The sequence below is a fragment of the Peromyscus eremicus genome, chromosome 16_21, assembly GCF_949786415.1.
Source record: "Peromyscus eremicus chromosome 16_21, PerEre_H2_v1, whole genome shotgun sequence".
NCBI classification, from domain to species: Eukaryota; Metazoa; Chordata; class Mammalia; order Rodentia; family Cricetidae; genus Peromyscus; species Peromyscus eremicus.
In genome coordinates this window covers 35,091,873-35,109,601 of record NC_081432.1, presented here as the reverse complement: position 1 = coordinate 35,109,601, position 17,729 = coordinate 35,091,873, and the positions used below count along the sequence as shown (strand labels likewise).

The 17,729-nt window shown below is 44.3% G+C and overlaps 1 protein-coding gene across 1 annotated transcript in view; it reads right to left on the bottom strand.

Annotated features, from left to right (window-relative positions):
• Positions 1-17,729, bottom strand: part of Aff3 (ALF transcription elongation factor 3) — a 478,688-nt gene that overhangs the window by 71,719 nt on the left and 389,240 nt on the right. The window contains exon 10 of the mRNA XM_059281654.1: positions 9,197-9,237. Coding sequence (XP_059137637.1) covers positions 9,197-9,237 — 41 coding nt within the window. The remainder of the gene's footprint in view (positions 1-9,196; positions 9,238-17,729) is intronic.

The following is a 17,729-nucleotide window of genomic DNA, read 5'->3' as shown; positions in this document are numbered from 1 at the left end:
CTAGAGGGAGGCTACGGTCATTGCCCTGCTCATTGCAACCGGGAAAGTTTCGACCCAGATGTTGAATGCTTTACCAGGTTCTCCTTCTCCGACTTGCTCCATGGTGTCTACTAAAGAGGAGAGAGGTCAGGGATGGCTGGGCCAGGAGGCCTTTTCTTCTCATCATGAGAACAGATTTGAGGAGCAGGATGCATGTTCTTGGACTGCTTTGTCTTAAGAGGCGTGCAGGAGCCCTGGAGATGGCTCAGCAGGTAAACACGCTTCCAGGGCAGACCTCATGACTGGGGCTCAACCCTGGATCCCACTCACTGTGACATCTATCCACACACCTTTGCTTGGGTATGCTGGTACTCACACACAAACACAAACAAATAAAAACAATTAAAAAGGCACGCGGTTAAGTCATGATCCCAAGGCGGTTTGTGTAAAGCACTACCCACTCTTAAAGACGCGGCTCCCATTCTGAGTAGCTGTGGGGACTGCACATATATCCATCATGCCAGCAGTTCTCTGAGGGGCTCATGGAACAGGACCTGGTCAGATAGCTGGGTAAGATTTCTTTGAAAAACAAGGTACTTGAAGAAAGTGCTCCATGGTGAAGGAACGTGACATTCTTGTTCCTCATGCTATATGGAGCTGGTTCCAGCCCCTCCCCGCTTCAGATACAGGGCAAAGCCAGTACACTACCACCCTGCAGCCCAACACTGTCCATGCTGATCCTTCTGCATTCTCTGTTCTGCTCCATTCCTGGTCATAGTCACTAATGCAATTTTCCTTCACGTCACACTTAAAATGCTCATCAGGTCCCCCCTTCTGTGCTCTGAAAGTACTCCACTGCTTCCCATGCCCTGCCAAGGTCACTGATTTCCTCATGGCTTGATGGGGGCAGGGGCTTTGCTTACTGCAGTGACTAAAGGCATCGGCTCTGGGGTCAGACAGATTGTTCTGTAACTCTGAGATGCGGAAGAAAGTTGCTTGAGTCTATTAATAGAAACCCAGATGCAGTAGGATTTTAGGGAAAGCAGTTTAGAATATGAAGGGGAATGGAATCCTATTGACAACAGCCTCTTTTTATGGCCCTCATGTGGAATCCTTTCTTCCTTGCTGAGATGGCTATGATGAGGACTGAATGAACAGTCTCAATGATACCCTTAGCATGCTGACACACAACTGTTCCAAGAGGAACACTATGCATATTGTATACACATGACTGTACTTTCTTTGCCACATTCTAAGCACCCGGGGAGCGGGAACCACAGATGGTGGATTCTGGTGTCTCCTTCTATAGACACCAGAAGGGTGCCTTTCCCAGGGTATAGGTTCAGGACTGTAAATGCTTATTAAATGACTCGGTAGAGACAAGAAGGGGACATTTTAAGTCTTGTCATGATGCAAAGCACTGCAATGAAACGTGTGTGTGTGTGTGTGTGTGTGTGTGTGTGTGTGTGTGTGTAAGAGAGAGAGAGAGAGAGAGAGAGAGAGAGAGAGAGAGAGAGAGAGAGAGACACACACCTGGCCTGACCTCCATTTGGTGGCAGAAACTTACTGATCAAGTTGCGAAGTTTTCTAATCACAGGGTCCTTCCTAACTTACTCCACTCTAACTTAAATGAACTGGGCAGTTTATATCCGAGACTGTCTTGCCTACCCTTGGACTGATTTTTTTAAAAGCTGTTCAATATTTTTCTCGTGTTCTACCCATGTAATAGCTGTTCATGTTGTTTGACTACAGCAAGCTGAATCCCTGAACGATGAGCTCCTGTGCATCAGCCTCTCCGTTCCAAGGTACTCTGTTGCTGGGATGTAAACCAAACTCAGAAAATTATTTTCTACGCTAAGCCCAGAGTTGCCTTTGCAACCGCACACCACTGTCTTGGTTTATTCATCCACTCAATCATTTGTTCATTTATGCATTCATTTATTCATCTAATAATTTCTTCCCTGCTTGCCAGGTAATGTTCTAGGGATAAAAAGATGACTAAGGCAGAAATAACCTATGGGTGCAAAAGGTAGTTAAGCCTACAGCAGAGGTCTCTGACCATTTCAAAGCTTGCTTTGTTGCTGTGCGGAGGATGGCAGAACTGCACTGGTTGGACCCAAGTTCTAATCATCACTGGGCCACTTGCTTATGTGGCCCCTGGGTGAGTCACAGCACCTGCCCATGGTTCAGTTTATGCTCACCTTTTTTTTTTTTTTTTTTTTTGGTTTTTTCGAGACAGGGTTTCTCTATGTAGCTTTGTGCCTTTCCTGGAACTCACTTGGTAGCCCAGGCTGGCCTCGAACTCACAGAGATCCACCTGGCTCTGCCTCCCAAGTGCTGGGATTAAAGGCGTGCGCCACCACCGCCCGGCTTTATGCTCACCTTTTTAAAAAATTTTGTTTTAAGGTTCCATGTACCTCTCAGGACTGTTCTGAAGACTATAAAATGAAACAGAAAATGGGACAGAGCTTCTAAACAGTAATACTCTTTGAAAACCTGTGATGCACATGGTATCCCAAAGTCTTCATGATGAGGAATCCCTTGCTCTGGAGAGACTAGAGAACCTGGGCCCCAAAGGCACGGTTGCTGGAAACTTGCCCCCTTAATACTGTCAAAGCTGTGAGTTTAAAACTGCCTTAAAAAGTGCCCCCCCATCTCCTTTTTGATGCTTAGAGATCAACTGAGCCAGCAAGACAGCTCAGCAGGTAAAGGTGTTTGCCACTGAGCCTGATGACCAGAGTTCATTCTTCAGGACTTACAAGCGGGAAGGAGAGAATCCACTTCCTCAAATTGCCCTCTGACCTCTGTAGGCATCCAGTAGCATGAGTGTCACCCACAATAAATAAGTAAGTGTAAAAATGTTCTTCAAAGAAGGGATCAGTTAGTAGCACAGCACAACAGCTGTGCTCTCCTCTCACATTGCCAGAGACTGAATAGAACCGAACCTGGAGTATAGGAGTGAGCTGGCGGTCCTCTCCAACACACTGAGTCCCCTTAGCTCAGCTGAAGCTGGCTCCTTTGACTAGGGGGGCAGCAAGAGGAAGCCAGAGTAGAAGCGCCTGCCAGCCAGTCAGTGCCTGCCCTTCCCGAGAGTCCCTCAGAACAGGGACCTGTTTCTGGACACAGATCCTTTCACATGCCACTCTCTACGTGGAGGTGAAGCTCCCTTAATTGTAGGCTGTTGGTCATGTCCTTCATTTCCTTTGATTCTTCCCCATGGAAAACAGAACTCCATGCATGAAATCTATCTGAGAAAGGGAAAGACGGGAAGCAGCAAGTACATGCGCAGGACCAGGCCTCCCTCCTCGCAAACCCAACACCCCGCCTCTGGCTGCCAAAGCCCTGAGAAGAAGCACTTCTCAACTAGTATGCTTCAATCCTAGCATCGCCCCCCACCGAGCGTGCCGCATGTGCTCAGTGAGGATCCGAGGAATAAATGAATAAATCCATGGCAGTTCTTTGGACTTCAGTATAAATGGATCTTGGACCTGAGAATCTGCCAGATGGGCAGACAGGTTATAGTCTGGTGATGTGCCTCCAAAGCCATAAAAACATAGCCATGGCTGGAGTTGCACGCTGGCATTTTAGAAAATGATTATATGCACAATTTAAGCACATGGCCATTCCTGCCCCCCAAGTGCCATTGCTTCAACGGCTGCATTGATATTGGCTTTCTCAATCCTTCCCCTTCCATTTTTTTTTTTGAGTCAAGCAAATTTTTTTTCTCAGCCCCTCACATTTCTAACAGAGTGTGATTTATTCATACAAAATTATGCTCCATTTTTATAAAACCCAAGTTGCTGCAAATGATGCCCGAGGTTCCACAGAAAATATTAATTCCTGATCTGCTGCTATAAAGCATGCCTGCTCTCCATGCAGAGGCTCGCTCTGTCGCCCCAAGACAGATGGAAGCAGTCGCGGGCTATGATTAACTTCTTAGTCCCGGCCATTTCCTCATGCTCCTCTGGCCGCGGACTTCCAGATTGACCTCCACCTTCTCTGCAAATGAACAGTCGCGCGGATTGATAAATCACACGAATCCCTCTTCCGATCAGAGCTGTCTGCTATTTACTACTTACAGAGAGAAGTTAATCATATTCAGGGCTCTTCATACGCGGCATGCACATCCTTCCTTCCTAACAGCCCTTTGCATAGTCTCCATGTTACTGATCATGCGGGAGCATTTGCAGTGCAGAGTCTGCAGGCGTTATAAAGGAACTGGGTGTCCATCTGTCTCTCTTCCCTTCACCTGTCCCCCTAGCCAACAAGTACAATGACCCACAAGGAGAAAAAACACATGAGAGTATAAGGATAGCGCGCCTGTGCAAACTATTATCTGATAACTGGCTTATTTATCTCCTCAGAAATTTTGCCATCTCTTCCTGCCCTGGTTGTCTGTTGTTTTCATCATGTGGGGACACCAGTGGGCCTCACACTTTTAAAAAATATAAAAGAGAACAAAACCCATACCAGCCCATCTTCCTACAACATATCCTGTCATCTCAGGGTGAGGGCCAGGTGAGCTGAGCTGGAGTCTACCTTCTCACACTGCCTGGTGTTCTCTCCTGTGACTATTTGGACTGAACTATAAACAAAGTCCACTGCTAGGGTCAATATCTGATGTGGTTTTTTAAAGTTAGGCAATGGATGTATTATATCTTTAATTTTCCAAGACTGTTTAGTGATTACGAGACTCTCCCAACTTGAGAGCATATGGCCTGGGTATTAGGTTCCGGTATGTCAGTGCACAGTAGATTGACTACAGGTAATAACAGACTGTGCATTTGAAAAAGTTAGGAAGGGCTAATGAGATGGCTCAGTAGATAAAGGTACTTGTCACTAAGCCTGATGGCCTGAGTTTGATCTCTGAGGCTTATGTGGAAGGAGATGACTGATTCTCACGAGCTGTCCTCTGGTCTCCACACACAAGCATGCATGCATGCACATGTACACACACACACACACACACACACACACACACACAAAATGTAAAAAAAAAAATTAAAAAAAGCTACAATAAAGGGCATTGAATGTTTTCAATGAAGAAATGATGTTCGAAGAGACAGATGCTTTAAAAATTTTAAAAAGTTATTTATTTTACCTTTATGTGTATGAATGGCTTGCTTGCATGCATATATGTGCACCAAGTGCATGTCTCTTGGATTTCCTGGAACTGGGGTTACAGAGGGCTGTAAGCCACCATAGATGTGCTGGGAATCAAAGCCATGTCCTTCGTAAAAACAACAAATGCTCTTAACTACTTATTTATCTATCCAGCCCCCAAGATGTTTTTAATTTAACTAAAATATCACACAAAGTGCTTATGTATCAACATATCATGCCTATGAAAATGTAGATTTAAAAATGTATAGTTAAAAAAGAAAAACTTCATTTTAAAAAGCTTAGTCTTTACTATTAAATATTGGATTTGGGCCTCTTTAGTGGATAGGATGCCTCTTCAGAAAACAAACGAAGTAACTTTTGAGGCATGAAAGGATGGGAAAGGAAAACCTTCAGAAAGTACCTGGATATCAACACAACCACTACTACCCAAGAGGCATGGGAACACCGCCCGGCCTCAGGAAGGACCGGGAAGCTCTCGCCTTTCCTTTCCCGGGTTGGGTCAGGTGTCAAAGCACTGAAGGCAGGCTTCCTTCCAGCCGACCTTACAATGCAAATCCAGACCGTCCCCCGAAGCTGGTCAGCAGCCTGCTTCTTCGTCATCACTGCAATGATGCCGCCCTTGGCAAACACCAGTGTACTCCTGGGCTGTTCGGGGTTGGGGGCAAATGGCTGAGTCTCCAAAGAAGGGCAAGGAGCCCAAGAGAGCATGGCAGGAGCCAAGGGGGCCTCTCTGCCCATCTCCAGAATTAAAGAACTTGTAACACAGGCTAGGTCTGAAAAAGGGCTTTTTCTTTTGGATAAAAAATGGAAGTGCTGTGTAATCGTTATGGAGTTTTATAGAATGAACTGATAATAGGCTAAAACCAAACATAGTTTAGGGAGTCAGAACGGTGTCTACAACAGACTGTGGTGGTTTACATTGTCAACTTGACAGGACACAGAATTACTCAGGAGACGAGCCTCTGGGCACGCCTTGAGGGGCTGCTGAACTTAGGTTAACAGAGGTGTCTTCACACACGTCAACTGTGGGCAGCACAATTCCACAGGCTGAGGTCCCAGACCAAATAGAAAGGAGAAAGTGAACGATGTCATTGCTCCCTGCTTCCTGACTGGGGATACGGTGTGACTGGCTGTCCCAAGATCCTGCCAAGATGGCTTTCTTCCGGTGATGTTAAGGAACTATGAGTCCAAATAAAACCCACTTTCATTTTTTTTTTTCCCCTGAGATAGGGTTTCTTTGTGTAGTTTTGGTGCCTGTCTTGGATCTTGCTGTATAGACCAGGCTGGCCTTGAACTCACAGAGATCCACCTGCCTCTGCCTCCCAAGTGCTGGGATTAAAGGCATGCGCCACTACTGCCCAGCTAAAAACCCCATTCCTTAAACTGCCTTTATCAGTATTTTGTCATAGCAACAAGTAATTAATAGATTATTCCATGCTCTAAGTAGCTACCTTGAGTAGGCCATGGTCTGGTGTGATCAGTTCCATTCCAAATCTGTAGTTATTGTGACAGATAGAATATTAAGCAAGACATACAATGATGTGGACCCAAGGCACAATGATATTTTTTTTTCTAAAATCATTGGTTTAGATTATTCAAAATACTAAGTCATATGATAGAAAAAGACACCTGCCATGTGACCAATTACTATTCTCTAATTAAAAAAAAAAAACAAACTAGAAAATAATGAATCCAAAGAATTCAGCAGGTGTTTTTAAGTCCCATTTTTGAAGAAGAGTTTTCATAATTTATTTTTTTCTTAATAAAACAAAACCAAACAAAAACAAAATAGGGTCTCACTATGTACACAATAAGAGCTGGATGTGATGGCACACACCTTTCATCCCAGCACTTGCAAGGCAGAAGCAGGTGGATCTCTGAGTTCAAGGCTAGCCTAGTCTACACAGCAAGATCCAGGCCAGCCAGGGCTACATAGTGAACCGTTTCTAAGTGATTTCAAATGCTCCCATGTATGCCCCAGGTAATGAAAACAGAATGTGTTCAGAAAAGGAGGAAGAGGCAAAATTCTCGATGAGCTAGACAAGCCAATCACGAGATCTCAGTGTGCCCAAGGCACCCTTATCTTACTTACTCATACCTGTGGCCATGAGCTGCATGTGTCTAAGGATAGCTACCAATGGAACCCAACACAGACTCCTAAACTCATAACATTTTTTAATTGCAACTCAGTTATTTGGTTCTTGAACACAAATTTTGTCATAATGCTGTGTCACCATTGTCAAAAGGCTGGACACACCTACAGGCTTCTAACAGGACTCTCAAGTGGCTCAGCCTTAATGACAGAAGTCGAGAACTATGGAGACGGTCTCTTCCCACAACTGCACCCTCAGAGCGGTGCAGGAACCTCAGCCATCACCTGGAAGTAACCCTAGCTCCCCTAATTTTGAGTAAAAACCTTCTGGATTGAATAGGGCGTGTCCCCACTCCCCTGGGGAATAGAGGGCAGGGGACAGTGGGGACCCCTGCTTCTGGGCAGGGGTTTTTAGGGAGAAAGTAAGAAAGAGGTAAAAGGGCTCCTCCTCAAGATCTGCCCTGGCTTCCCAGGGCTAAGTCACTCGAGAAGAAACCTTTGAATGTGTCAACTAGTTTCTGACGCACCCTATAGGATTTTTAAAGGGAATGCTCCATTTTCTTAAAAGACAGGTTGGTTCATTCTGACAAAGGTTGTCATGAAAATGCTTCTCATTTTATATATATATAAATATTTATCAAATATATATTTTCATATTAGGAACTCTGTCCATCCAAAGGGTATAAATCAGTGGTTTGTAGTATATCAACAGGGTTGTAGAAACATTGATGTAATATAATATCACAAGCTTTTCATTGTCCCGTCCCCCCCCAAAAAAAGGAAATAGTGTATGAATTAGTAAAGGTCGGTTTATGAATCTAGGTTTCCCTTTGCTTTTCAAAGCATTTGCTTGAAAGACTCTTATTTCCAAAGAGAAGACAAAAAGAAGAAAGACATATGTTTTGGAAGAGCTTGGTTATGTCACTTAGGGAGTTCGGATCCTGATCCAAAGGCCCAGAAGCGGCACCCCTGTAGGCTTCCGAACCTGGGAAGTAGCAGCTCTCGATCATGAGGCAGCTGCTGTCAGAGCGCGCACACTTGGGTGGCTGTCACTGGGGGAAAGCCCTTCAGCTGAAATCAACATACTTAGGGGCAGGCCGCCTCAGAGAAAATGCTTCCCCCCCCATGTGCTCCAGATAATTCCCCCAGGTGGGGGCTGAACCTGGGAGGAGTGCTGGACTTCAGGAACTGCTCATTCTAAACAGAAAGGAAGTCGGGAGGGAGGGAGGGAGGGAGGGAGGGAGAGAGGGGTGAAGGGTGCCGAGACAACACCGAGGTGTGTGCCAGTCAACGGAGAGGCGTCATCCCCTGTGTCTGACACTGTCAGTTTCTCAGGGATGATGTAGAGAAATGGAGGGACTTCATCTTCGTGTCCCGAACACACACACACACACACACACACACACACACACACACACACACGTACGTCTTGGTCTATTTTAGAAGGCATTTGGTACTCCACAACCTTTCAGAAAAAGCAGGGTGCAACTTCCAGTTCAGTAATACAAGGCAGGAGAAACCAGCCAAGACAGAAGAAGTCAGGCGGGAGACCGTGAGGTGGCTGGCTTATAGGCATACAACTCAAGAGAAAAATCTTATCAAAAGACAGAGTCCTCTGGGTGAAAAGATACGGAAAGAGTGAAGAAAACACCTCAAAATAAATGAAGTACTTATTGCTGAAAAATGAGCTTGGCTCTCACCCAATTCCAAAGTTCAGGATTTACTGCCCCACCCGGGCCTCCCCCTTCCCCCCCCCAAGTTTCTTGTCTCTCGTTTCATGGCACAACAAGGGATTCCTCATACTTTATGTGAAATACAACAAGGCGATTTTTGCAGCAATAAACTCCAGGCACGCATGACAAATCCAAGCACGCAGGATGTTTAACATCCCAGTTCTCAGATTCTTTAGGGACAAAATCCGATTATGAATTATATGCCACAATAAATAGGGCTCAATGTTTCATAAAGCAATTTATAGTTCATAAAAATGACAAAACGTACCTGTCAGGTAGAGTGCGGAGAGCTGTTCTCTGGGCTGCCTGCTGGGAAGAAAGGACAGAGATGTTTATTTAATATTCTGACTTTTTAAATTAGGCGCTCAATCAACACTTTAAAAAAAAAAATCTGTGTCACACACATTTTTTGTCAAGTAACCAAAATCTGAACTGTTGGCAACATAGTAGAAAGCCCTGCTACGTCATGAAAGGAAGGTTCTTGGTGAAGGGGTGCTGCAGCTAGGCACACTTGCCAATAGGGGGCGAGAGTGAGGGAGGTGCTAAGTAAGGTCTTTCCTGGCCATGGAAACACAGCAAAGACCTGAGCTATTTTTTTTTTTTTTCTCATCACCTGAAATTATTTTTCCATTGCTTTAGTCTCATTTCCTGTTAAGAAAAAACAAAACAAAACAAAACAAACAAAAAAACCAAACCTCTTTGCCAATGAAGGTGTAAATCTGTGTTGGTGAGTGTCTGTATGTTGTGTGTCTGCTGAGGTGCCTATGTGAGCACAGCTGGGCATACCTATGGATGCATGTCTGGAGTCCAGAGGAGGGCACTGGAGCCTTCCTCTGATGCTCTCTGCCTTATCCCCTGGAGTCACAGTCTCTCAGGGAACCCGAAACCCTCCATTTCAGGTAGGCTGGCTGGCCATCACCTTCCCAGGATCCATTTGTTCCTGCCCCCACTTCAACGCTGACGTTGTAAGCATATGTGGCCATGCTTGGCTTTTGGTATCTTTTTTTACATTGTTGTTAGAGGTCTGAATTCAGGTCCTCAAGCTTGCACAGCATGTACTATATCTACCATGGAGCCATCTTGCTAGCCACTGAAGATACCATTTTTGACTTTTTCAAAAATTGTTTTATTTTAGATTTACTAAATGTCTCCACACTTGGAAACTGGATTGCTATCTGGGCAATAACACAATCTTATGAGATCATTGGTATTTTAGGCACAATAATGATGTTGTGACAACGGTTTTGTTTTGTATTGTTTTGTTTGTTTTTTAAACGCTTTTTGGTGACCCAGGGAGATGGCTTATTTAGTGGAGGACTTGCTGTGCAAGCATAAGCATTAGTGTTGGGATCCCTAGAACCCTTGTGAAAACATGCATACATGTGCATCTTTTTTAAAATTTATTTATTTTTATTTTATTTGCATTGGTGCTTTTGCCTGCATGTATGTCTATGTGAAGGTGTCAGATCTTAGAGTTACAAACAGTTGTGAGCTGCCATGTGGTTGCTGGGAATTGAACCTGTGTCCTCTGGTTGAGCAGTCAGTGCTCTTAACCGCTGAGCCATCTCTCCAGCCCCACATGTGCATCTTAAACCTAGCTCTGCAGAGACAGAGGTTGAGTGTATTCCTAGAGATACTCCTTGGCTAGTCTAGCCCAACCGATGAGCTCCAGGCTCAGTGGGAGACCCTGTCTCAAAAGAAAACAAGGGGAAAAAAAAAAGAGCATTCCAGACTGAAATGTAGCAAGCATGCCGACTAGTCACTAGTGTCCTGTAAGCAGTCTTATCTCAAATGCAGTTCCTCCTGCTGGTGACACTCTGCCCACTTTCAAACTGACCCTCAAGCGGAATGGGCTGCCACCAAGACCTGCATTTGACATCTCTGCTTAAAGAGGCTCTGTGTCCGCCTGTGGTTAATAAGACTTATCCTGGGCTCCCTACAGACTCTCCCTTGGTTCTGACTCCAAGATAGCATCTCTCAACTCTGCAGACTCTTTACGCCCTTTCTTAGCCACTTTTGTATATTTTTACATTAGTGTGAGGTATAATGTGTGATCGGAGAGTCAACATTAGTAACTGAGACCAGAATAAAGGAACTTGAGATTGCCAATAGCTACTTATCAAGTGAAATTAGGAGCAAATTGCAGCCAATGAGACTGCTTGCTGTATTTTGTAAATTTCTGGTTACCCAATGAGTTCCAACATTGATGAGCAACAACGAAAAATAACATGGAGAGTGACTGGAGAGGACACCTGACGCTGATGCTCTGGCCTTCACATGTAGGAGCATCTGCACACATATGTGTACACCCTCACAAGGACCATGAGGGACAGGACTAAAGAGCCAGTCTGAACTTAAAGTCAATTGACTCTTTTCTCTCCTTGCCTCCAAAGATCATTCTGGCTGACTTCTAGGATGGGTACAGCAAGTGTTCATGAGTAGTTGGTTGGAAAATGATTTATAGAGCAAAGGAAGACACACAAAAAGCAAGAAATGGCTGTGCACCCACTGAGGTGCCTGTGAATCAGTGTGTCCCACAGTGGCACCTGCTAATGACCTTGCAGGATTACACTGGCCAGTTCTATGAGGGTTCTATGCTAAATTGGGTTGGAAGCCCAGGACAAGGGTGGCTTTCCCTGTAGCAAACACACATGATGCTGGCTTCGAGACCGGCACTCGCCACTCATTCATCAATGTCTTCTGTCACTCTTCACTCCTCCAGTCTGTCACGGTGATGAATGTCACCACACACGCAACACTCTGGGACTCAGCACCATTGCTCCAAGTAGTATTTATTTACTTTTTAAATGTTTGATTTTTGACTGCACTTTTCATTGTAATTATTTGTTACTATGAAATACTTTACAGAGCCCAATCACTACGCATTAAGAAAGGCAATGAGAATTGTTGAACATTTAAAAGTCACTCTCAGAAAAAAAAAAAAAAACAACTAGGATAATAAAGCAAAAGTCATATACCTAGGCAAGGAGCGGTTATTGAGAGATTTTTGCGCCTACTCTCCTCCACAAAACAAAACCCTTCAGTTTTTGCACACTGTCTTAATTTATAGCTGGAAAATCGTAGAAGGAATAAACATTGGGATTAAACAGTCAAGAAAAAAATTACTTAGGTGACTCATGATTGAAATCGGAAAAACTAGTCGTAAACTAGATGAACTGCCCAATTCCATTCCTTCAAGGGTTGTATCGCAGTGAGCACATTTTCCTTCCTTAATCTCTCATCAGCTTTTCCTTGTAGCTCTCCTTTGATTCAGTTTCAGCACAGTCACTTGAGAGGGTTAAGAGAATGCTTCACTGGTTTTTCCTGAGTGCATTATTCATTCATGAATGACTCTGAAGCTCGAGTCTATAAGACAAAACAAGTTTTCTGCCAGAAATAGTCATTTTCCAAGCTCCCCTCAAGAGATGACATCTTTTCTCTGTCTTCATTTTAACAAGGTGGGTGCTTGGAAACATAATCAGCAGATATTCTGGTTCCAATGTATGCTAAATGAATTACAAGTCACAATCTGTTATTGAAAGGAAATCAAAGAGGAAATTAAATGCCCTTTTGTAATTGGGTCTAGCACAGGGCAAGTCCACAGACACCGGGGTGGGGAGTAAAACTAAATGAAGAAAGAGGCTGAAATTCAGGGGCGGCCCAGAGCCATCCAATTTCGTGATGTAAATAGAATTTATGCCTGGATAGATAGATAAGTTTAATTTGAACTACCTACTATGTGTAGGCACTGGATCTGGCATTGGTGACCGGAAAAACGGATTAAGGTCTTCATAGCGTATCTCTTTGAGTCGGGAGGTGGAGCAGACACCAAAGGTCCACAGGCACACAGCAATGCCTCCAGCTGAGGAGGACAGGATGCTGTGAACCCGAGCAGTGAAATGACAGACGGTTACAGAAAGCTCAGTAAGTGTGGAATAACAAGGCCTGGAGGAAAAAGCCGAGTGTTGAGTCCAGAGACGACATGGGGGAGGGTGAGGAGGAAGGGCTAGCCGCGGAGGAAACAGCCTGAGAGTAAAAGCTGCATCAGGCTTAGATCCTGGCTCAGGTGAGAAACTGTACAAGGTCACTGTGGTACAGCTCAGCAGGGCAGTGGCACCATAGCAGAGCAAGATGAGGCCAATTTCAAGGGCTACAGAGGTCAAGTGTAGGCTTGTGGATGTACGAGACAACAGGAGGTCATTAAAGGTTTACGTAGACAGAAGCTGGACAAACCATGCTTGTACATTCTGTGTAACTTCCTGTGAATCTATAATAATAATAACAATGATAATAATAATAATAATAATAATAATAATAATAAAAATAATAAAATAACAGAGGGATTGGTGATACAGCATATATTTTCAAATGTCACACTGGATTCTGTTTTGTGCAGTAATTTAGTTTAGATAAGAGAGGACTACACGTGAAGTTATTATGAGGTAATATGAAGTTAACAGTGATCAGGCAAGAGGAGCATTTGACCACATTGAAGATGGAGAGAGTGTTGTTACACTCTGCAGTTCTAATAGAGGGAACTGTCTCTTGTAGGATATGGCAGATCAGGTCAGGGATGGCACTTGCACCAGATTTCATGCCTGAGCACCTGGTATGGATGGGGACCACCGGTGGAGATGTGGGACTTGGGGTGGAGGGGTGTGAGTAAAAGCGGAGTAAGTCTTGTGTTGTGAAGTCCAGCCCGTGTTGGAGGTTTATGGACAGACGGTGAGCGACAGCAGGGAATAGCAGACTGAAGTTGTTAAACACAAACCAAACAAAGGCACCAGTCATAGGGGGAGTGACAGTCAGTGTAAGCGTGAGGACCTGTGTTTGAGCCCCAGAGCCGGAGGAGGAGGAGGAGGAGGAGGAGGAGGAGGAGGAGGAGGAGGAGGAGGAGGGTAGTGGCACGCACTGATAATCCCAGCCTGGGAAGGGTGGGAGGTAGATCCCTGGGGCTTACTATTCAACCAGCCTGCCCTAATCTGCAAGTTTCAGGTAAAGTGAGAAACTTAAAACAACAACAACAACAACAACAAAAGAAAAAAACTAACTAAATATAAATCAAGGTGAACGAAACCTGAGGTGGATTTCTGGCCTCCTTACACATATACATACACACAGACAAATGAATATGCATACCCACCCCTTTCTGTAAAATACCCACTTGACACATGAGGCTTAACGTTCTGGCTCAACACTTTGCTATTGTTACCCCTCTTGGCGTTTTTCTCGGTAAGCTGAATCAGTACTGTTCATTCCTAGGTTCCTAGAAATGCTGTCTAAGAAGTCTTCTGTTCAGTCGGCTTTCTCCTCACCTCTGGGGTCAGACAGAGCTAGTGAGGACAATCACTTCACCTCCTCCGTGTAAGAACACTTTGAGAGCGACAGGGGAGGCTAACCAGACGGCAGTCAGAGGAAGGAGGAGAAAGCCCTCCTCGGCTGGGCACCCTGGGCTGTCTGGTTGTTCTAATAAAGACTGCTCTGTGTGAATACTGCTTACACGGTACAAAACCCACATTGAGTAGTCCCAGGACAAGGCAGAATTTCAGAGGTGGCAGCACTCATCAGTAAAGAAAGCCAACGGCTGAACAGGAGGTGGGGGGAGTAGAGGACGAACCACTGAGGCTCTTGAAGTCAGAGGCAAGCCAACATTCGTAAAGTTTTCTGGTTCTCCCTGACTCGGACTCCATCGAAGCTCTGAGGGCTAGTTCATTTTTTTTTTTTTTTTTTTTTTTAAAAAAAAACAACTTATTGTTTCTTCAACCCTCCACTTTCCTTGGTGGCATTTTAATTTTGGCTTTCCATACTCCCTTTAAGATGGCACAGAGATCTTGGTGCATTCTTCTTTCACCAGAAAGCAGTTCTTTACATTTGGAGGATGTAAACAGGGGACTTCTGGGCATGACTAAGTCTTCTGAGGGGCCAGGGAAGGCACATTTGCCTTTGTTAAACATTTCCAGGACATCTACTCCCTGGAGACACACTCTGAACTATCTATGGCTCCTCTGGGTTCTGGAGGCCATTTCCCTTACAGTCTTAGGGTTTGCTGTTTCATCAAGAGAGAATCTGATCTCACCATGACCTTACCAGCAACTCTAGCACAGGACTGTATAAAGAAGGACAAGCTTGGCTGTATTAGGTCTGGATGAGACCAAAGGCCACTGAAGAGTAACTAGGAGTAACCTCACTGATACATGCTGCTTCTGGATAATAGAGAGCTAAACTGACTTGCCCTCCGAATTGAGAGGGGGCTCTTGTGAGCGCAGCACCAACTTTCGGATTCTGGGGCAAAGCACTGGTAAGACAACCGTGCCTTCTCAGAGGGAGGAAGCATACACATCGGAGCGCTTGCCCGTCTGTGTGTTTACAAAGCTGGCTGAGCTACGAGGAGAGAGTCTACCGGAGGGTATGTACGCCTTCACAGTTCTGGCTCCGGACAGTGGGAGATTACATTTGGAATGTGGATGGTAACACCAGAACATAGGTCTGAATCAGGGGCTCACCTTCTAGAAGGCTCTCTGGCCTCTAGGTCTCACCTGAGTAGACAAGTCTATTCTCTAGAATCATGACACACACTATCAGGGTAAAGAAACAAAGTCAGTTACCGGTAATGAATCCTAAGTTCTATGTTGTCTGATGAGTGCTTCTGGACTGTTACATTCGGTGTGATTTAATGTAGTTGTTGGGCTGTGTATGGGATCACTGGGTTTGCTGTGTTGAAATTCTGCACTAAAGGTGTGCCAGCAGGAAAAACAAAAAGCTGATGGAGCTTTGTAAATGCAAAACCAGCTGGTTATTTAGGCTTGGGCTGGAGACAGATCAAGTGTCCCCCACCCCCATGGAGATCTGAGTGTGCAGGAATTAATGCTTGATGTTCTAAGCAGTCCACCAGGTGGAAGCGATGGCTAAATCCTGCTATCCCACCATAGCTCTGTGACCTACTCATCTGGACTTTGGTCATTTTGTGCTTCTAGAACTTGGTCCACACTGGCAATTTGAATGCAGCCACAACTTGAACAAGGTCCAAATGGTGATGACTTATTGATGACTGTCATTTAAATATATACCCCAAACTTTAATTGATGTATGGTAAATACACACACACACACACACACACACACACACACATTCATGAGGTCCACTGTGATATGTCAATGTGTGTATGATGTTTAATGACCAAATCAGGGTAACAGCATCTTGGTGATCTCAAACATTCATAATTTCTTTGTGTTAGGGATATTCAAACTCTTCTCTACTAGCTATTTTGAAATATGTGAACAATGGTTGTCAACCATAGTTACCTTTAATGTGTTACAGAACATTTGAAACTATTCCACTTGCCCAAACATACCCTAGTCCCTCTCATCACCATCTCTCCATCTTCCCCCACCTTCTTCCTACTGGGCTCTGGCTCTACTATTACTTCTCTGAGGTTCTCTTTGCTCTAGCAGTTGGATACTAGGATGAGTCATTTCTCACTGTGTGAGCTTCCAAATGTCTTTGGAGCTTTTACAAACACCCCTTTTGCTACCCTAGTAAGATGCTTTGCTGGAATTCCCTTAATGACCCACTGGTCTTAGTGGGTGTTCAATAACTGTGAATGCAAACACAGTCTACATGTTACTTTCTTTTTATATGAAGACCACACAGGAAAGTGAAATAAATATCTTGGTAGCTTTGTTATAGCTGCAATCTGTATCTTGGTAGCTTTATTATAACTGCAATCTGTGATTGAAGAACCGATATCTAAGTCTGGATTTACATTATATTTCAACTTTTCTACTAAAAAATACTCAATGTTTAAAAGTAAAAATAAGTTTGTAATGGTCAAGAAGATTTTCCCAGTTGTACCTTCCAAACAAGTTATGCAAGAGGAAGCGGAAACAATTCCAATTATTGGTGTTTAGATTTTTTTTTTACTTCCCATAAGAACCCAGCTCTGCAGCCATTTACAGAAGTACACACACTCTTCCTAGAACCGCCTTAGACTTTTAAGAACAACAGCTTGAAGGGTGATAAACCCAGAGACAGTGCTAATTTACCCTCCCAGAGAGAAATCCTGGCTAACCTGTCCCTCCCATGGTTCTGTTGTGGTAATGACTGTGAGCAATGTCAAATATGAGTCTTTTCTATCAAATACTATAAAACTTGGGTCTAGGATAAGGAATTAACATATTTTTATCTTTCTCACCTGGTAAGTAAGACTTTCATGCAAATGTTTTAATCATTCCCTCCCAGGAAGACATTTGTTTGCAAAAGGCCAATACTCTATTCTAGAATCTGATGGCCTGGAGCAGGAGCCCCTTTCTAATTCCCCTTCATTTCTTACTAACCAATTCTAATTGAATAAGACTGTGAGGTCTCACCTCAGCTAATGGGGAAAAGACACAGCCACTAACTGATTTAGAACAAAAATCAAATACATTTTTTCTTTCAGAGTGCGCTCATTCTTCCAAGCACACCCTCCTGATCAAGAGTAAAGGTCTTGTGTGTGTGTGTGTGTGTGTGTGTGTGTGTGTGTGTGTGTGTGTTTTCCATAAAAGATATTTCACCATTGGAATGATGGTCTCTTCCTTTGCCACCCCAAACACATTTCTAACGATTTGGGAGCACTGTCTGGGAACCTCGCTCACCCGAGGGAGTGCCTTGGACCCAGTTTTAACAATTGTCTGATCTGTTTCTTAGAGATGATTTTATTCCATTCAACACAACCCCTGGGCTGCAGAGCTGGTCTGGATAGAACTGGGAAGTGCCAAGAGCCCTTGAATGACAAAAATGGTTTGTCCCTATGCTTCTCCAGG